Below are 5077 nucleotides of genomic sequence, written 5' to 3'. Positions count from 1 at the left end.
ATATCCAAGAATTATAAGTGTTTAATTAAGGAGGGGTTTTCTGAATTTTGAGCCCATTTCATTTTCATCTTTGTAAATTCAAGATAGTTGCATTTCTTTCTAGCAATGGACCAATTTGAAATTTTTCAGATCTTCCAAAATTATTGGATCAACTGTTGTTACATGTTCATCCAAGGAGTCAACAACAAATATGTCCATGCAAACATGAACATACATATGCCCACCACAAAAAACTAATATTTTACTTTTGATGAAGGGAGGGTGACCGGACTCCATATAATTATCCAATTCCAAATATTTGGAGATATACCTTAATACTTGAAATATTGATTTATCTTAAATTTTCTAGCATTTGCCAATATTTTTATATTCAACCATAAACGATATGCAAAGATGACCAAAGAATATTTTCGCAGGATTTTCAATACCATACGGATATTATATGTGGCATATGAGGGATAATTATTTTTATCCTCTAATCAAATGGAGCATTGTTGGCAAGAATTTCACAAAATTTTATTAATTACAAATTGTGCATTCCCAATTTTGTCAAGCACTCTTTGTTTTGATGAATATATTCTTTTTGGTTTATATATAAGATAATTTAGATAAAGGAAATTATATTACATCATTCACTTTTTTTTATTTTTTTATTAATACTCCATTAGAAAATATAGGTAATCATAACAGCTTATTACAATCACATCAGGTTACCACTCCAAAAAATCCAATTGATCATTTGAGCCCATCTTCTCTCCCATCATTTGATAGTGACTACTGAAAAACTGTTCATCAAGACCATGGATGATCCATAGCATGCATAAAATCTCTACCCTACTATCTTTTGCCACAATCACTAATCAGAATCACTTATACATACAAGATATATGAATAATCATAATGCTAAGTCTCCTCCCCTGAATATTCTATTTAACTGAAAATGCATCAAAATCTATATAAATGACAAACCCCTCTCCAAAGTCCACGCTCTATGGGTGTATATGTATACATTTTTAACAATCCTACCACAATTAGGAAAAAACAATAGAATGGTCATATAAGCAAGCAAGTAAAAGAACATGTAAAACTAGGAAAATCTTGGGTAGCGATGAAGAAGAGTGAAGTCATGCCATAAATATAAATTTCTTCCCATATATACTATACAAATCTTTGAAGAAGGATTTGTTTTGTTAATAGGTTCTCAACCAAAGTAACTAATTCATCTTTTGTTTTATTAATTGAGATTTATCATTCAAGATAATTTGATAACTACTACAAATTCTGCATTATACAAATTTGATGGCTTAAAAACCCAATATAAATTATCTTTTGCCCTTGTAAGTTTTTGAGGAAAAAAAATTATAGATTAAAACTCATCTTCAGCACAAAAATAGAATCTAACCTGCAGAATACACCATCTTTGATTCAAAATATAGTTACAAGTAATGGTAAAACCAGAGGAACTATGTGAATCTTTGAAAGTGAAAAGGGTGTAATAAGAATGGTGAAAAGAAAGGAGAATATGGTCATTTGCATTGAATTCTTTTAGAAAAGAATAAGGGAATCATGGATGATATAAGTAAAGGAACCATTGTATTACTAATATCTTTCATCTTTCAGTTTCCATTTCTTCAATTGTAAGAGCAACATATCATTTTCAGAAAACTAACCTTTGGATGGCAAAAAGAAAAGTGCCAATTATGACGAATTATTACTAAATTAAAAAAATAACAGTAAACTCTATCAAAATTTGAAAATTGTATAACTTTTGAAAAAATCTTGAACAAACCTATGTCATCCACAAACTAAATGTGCAAGTATAGGTCCATTCAAGTTTTGATCTCAAGAGACAAAACAATTCTAAAGATGTGCCCTTCAAAGAGGACAAGTAACAATACTGATCAAATGAAGAAGATTGGACATACGATGTCCTTCAGAAGAAGCTGGCACTGACCAAATGAAAATGCAACTCATGATAAATTCAGCTTGTTTATGTCCTGAAGAAAGGAAAAATAGGTGACTTGACCACAAATATGTTTAGATATAGAATAATAAATTAGAAAATGATCTCCTATATATAGTAGTCCACTCCCTTCACCTAAACATGTCATTATATGTGTCTAGTTCTGACTTTTCCTGAATTCAGTCCTGAATTGCAGAATCAAGTTTTTATTGTACATGAACAATGACAGCCCACAGCATATTAGCAATGGTTTGTAATAAGAAAATATACTTCTGTTGCTAGAAGCATAAATATTCTTCACCATCTTCTTCCCCTCTTAAAGAGCTGCTTTCCATTGTAGTGGGACATGTTTGTCAGATGAAGCTGCCTTGAGTTCCCAATTCTCCTAGAACCCTTGACATGTACAGAGACCTCTCTTGTTTTCAACTTCACATGATGGTGGCTACCACTCCCATAACTTCTTAATTTTGAACTCTGCCTTATAGGATACAATGATTTTCGCAAACGATGGTTTCTTCTCTCCCTTGCCGACCTTCGCTTCCTAGTAACTTTTATGCTTCCATAGTTCTCCACAAAGGAGTCATCATCACTGCTAGAACTGTATCCTTCTTCCATGCCTTCAAATCGGCGGCGATACACACGCTTGGTGTTCTTCAGCTTGTGCCACAAGAAACAACTAACTTCTCCCAATGCAGTCCAATAGGTCTCGCACGCTGCCCATGTCATCTTACAGAGGCTTCTCCCTATGCATTGGATGATTCCCACTTGAAATAGGAGGTAGATGAAGAGCAGAACTGAACAGAGAGTATAGCAACATCAGTTGTAGGCACTGACTAAATAAGAGGTTATGGTAATAATTTTTCTGGCTAAGAATGAAGACAATAATAGTTTGTCTTACCTAAACCTGATCACAAACACTTTGTAACCAATTTTTTTAAAGAACTACATGATGATATAAATGCTATTTATGGTAGTCAGGAAGCTTACTTATGTACGTGAGGACTGCGACCATGAACAGTTTCACCAGACTGGATATACATAGGTGCTCAATAAAGCAGACTATGTCCCATGTTCCTGAACAAATGCCCCTACAGAGAGTCAAACAGATCAACAATGTCATTGTCTACATGTCACTAAACAGTGAATCTTGAGCTTCAATAGTGCATAAATGAGATTTCCATGAGAGGTCCGACGTGATGGCCGGAAGTTACAAATCATAGAGACATCAGAAGTTATCTATTTTTGGTCAGAATATCAGAGGGGAACATCATAAAAGTCGCAAGAGAACTGTTAAACTGAAATTTCAGGCAAGAGTAACTCTATAGAAGTTGGCAGCAGGTATGGAAAAAAAAGGTAAAATCTCATAACTTAGCACAAAATATGAATGACTAGAGAACATGTTTATGCAAGTCAAAACAACCAGATGGCTAAGAGAACTATGATGCAATTTGAACAGGCAGGAAAAGATAACACTTCTTTTTCTTCAATCAAAATAAAATAAAATCACAGTAACCAACCATAAGCAAATAGAGATGGCACACAAATGCAATATTTCTGCATTCAGCAAGCTTACCAAGGAATCTGGTGAAAGATAGTAGGGCAAAAGCAAGAATGCTTTAATAATTCTTAAAAGCTTCCAAGTGTAAATCATATTCACTTTTTTTCCATGTACGTGGCTTTCTACTGTAAAGGTGGAGTTGACAGTGATTATAGTTATGTCATCAAATAAGAATCTTGACGATTATTTAGAAACCCATCAATACTAGCAGCAGTCTGCTTTTGAAATATGTTAAGAATTTATCATTAAAAAGATTGGGTTTGTATCTATTTAACATGCCTCCAAGGGTTTAAAAACACAAAGCCAACTAGAAACACTGCACACTGCCACCTACTCATTGCTAGATTTACTTTAAACAGCTAACCTGGTAACACCACCAAAGGAGAAGCAATGCATATTAGACTAGATAAAAAATTCAGCTATACTAAGACATGAGGAATCAGCAATTGGCCCTGTTCAATCCACAAAGATATGAATACTTACTCGCATGACGCGCCAAACACCGTCCTAACGGGAGCTATGAATGCGTTTCCAAGGGCAGAACCGATGCCATTTGCAGCTGTACTGATTACAGACCCCATCACGAAAAGCAATCATGCATTCTCTTCTTGCACTTCTTCTGATCATGCAACCTTTCTTAGCAACAGATGTATTCTGGTGTCCTCTCCATATTCCTCCACAGGTTGACAGAGACAATGCAAATTAGTAAGACAACCCCCCTTATTGCAGCAATCCTCCCAAAATACATAATGTATGTAAAAATTTTAAAAAAGAAGAAAGAAAGAGAGAGAAAGAAAACTATAAGCGAAAAGATCTTAGATTACACATTATCCAAACTTCCACTAGATTCAACATAAAGCTGATGATATAAAAGTATGATAAATCCAATCAACATATTGTCCTCAACAGTGACATTCCACCTTGTTAAAAGCAAGAATCTTTTTTTTGATGAAGGGGGAGGCAAAGCCACCCGGACTTTATTAGAAAAGGGGTGTTAAAAGCAAGAATCAACTCTGGGAACAATTCTTTTTTGGCATACACTGTTTTGGGGTCATAATCTTTTGCTATACAAAATCTTGGGCAATACAAACGGTGGTATCAGATATCAGGCCATGGAGCAAACAAAATAGAATCAGTCACTGAAATTTAAACTGCGGCCGCCCATAGTTGCATAGACTCGATTCAAGTTGGAAAGACATTGATATAGACTAAAAAAGGATTAAGAAGTGTTTAATTGGACAAAAGAAAAGAGAACGGGACATACCGTGAATGATACTGGAACAGGTTATGGGCTACAGAAGAGGGAGAAGGGAGAGGGGAATGCAAACGGTTGAGGGGATTTCAAGAAATGGATACGAGAACCGCTAAGAGGACCGTCGAGTAGAAATAACGCCGTTATCCCTCTCTCCGTCTCTCTCTTTTCCTTGAAGGAACCCCGTGGCGGGAAGTTCGAGACACCGAGCCGTTGCACCGAGGTCCAGTAACGCCGTTATCCCATTTCTAGAATTCTGTCACATACCATGCACGTGAAATCATACCAGTTGTATTTGCTTGAG

At 35.3% G+C, this 5077-nt stretch overlaps 1 protein-coding gene across 1 annotated transcript; it reads right to left on the bottom strand.

The window, feature by feature from the left end:
* Positions 1-2042: 2042 nt before the first annotated feature.
* LOC103723523 lies at positions 2043-4179 on the bottom strand. Its single transcript, XM_008814455.3, has 3 exons — positions 4005-4179; positions 2951-3051; positions 2043-2757 (listed from the first exon to the last, which is right to left on the bottom strand). The coding sequence occupies exons 1-3, from the start codon at positions 4100-4102 to the stop codon at positions 2261-2263; spliced, it is 696 nt and encodes a 231-aa protein (XP_008812677.1). The 5' UTR covers positions 4103-4179; the 3' UTR covers positions 2043-2260.
* Positions 4180-5077: the final 898 nt, after the last annotated feature.

The sequence above is a fragment of the Phoenix dactylifera genome, unplaced genomic scaffold (assembly GCF_009389715.1).
Source record: "Phoenix dactylifera cultivar Barhee BC4 unplaced genomic scaffold, palm_55x_up_171113_PBpolish2nd_filt_p 000292F, whole genome shotgun sequence".
NCBI classification, from domain to species: domain Eukaryota; kingdom Viridiplantae; phylum Streptophyta; class Magnoliopsida; order Arecales; family Arecaceae; genus Phoenix; species Phoenix dactylifera.
Note: the sequence above shows the minus strand (reverse complement) of the source record. Positions and strands in the feature narration are given on the sequence as shown.

Coding starts and splice junctions, on each gene's coding strand:
- LOC103723523 (XM_008814455.3), bottom strand. CDS start 4,102: ATGGGGTCTGTAATCAGTACAGCTGCAAATGGCATCGGTTCTGCCCTT. Junction 3,052..4,004: donor GTGTTTGGCGCGTCATGCGA/GTAAGTATTCAT, acceptor GACTCTCTGTAG/GGGCATTTGTTCAGGAACAT. Junction 2,758..2,950: donor CGCAGTCCTCACGTACATAA/GTAAGCTTCCTG, acceptor CTCTCTGTTCAG/TTCTGCTCTTCATCTACCTC.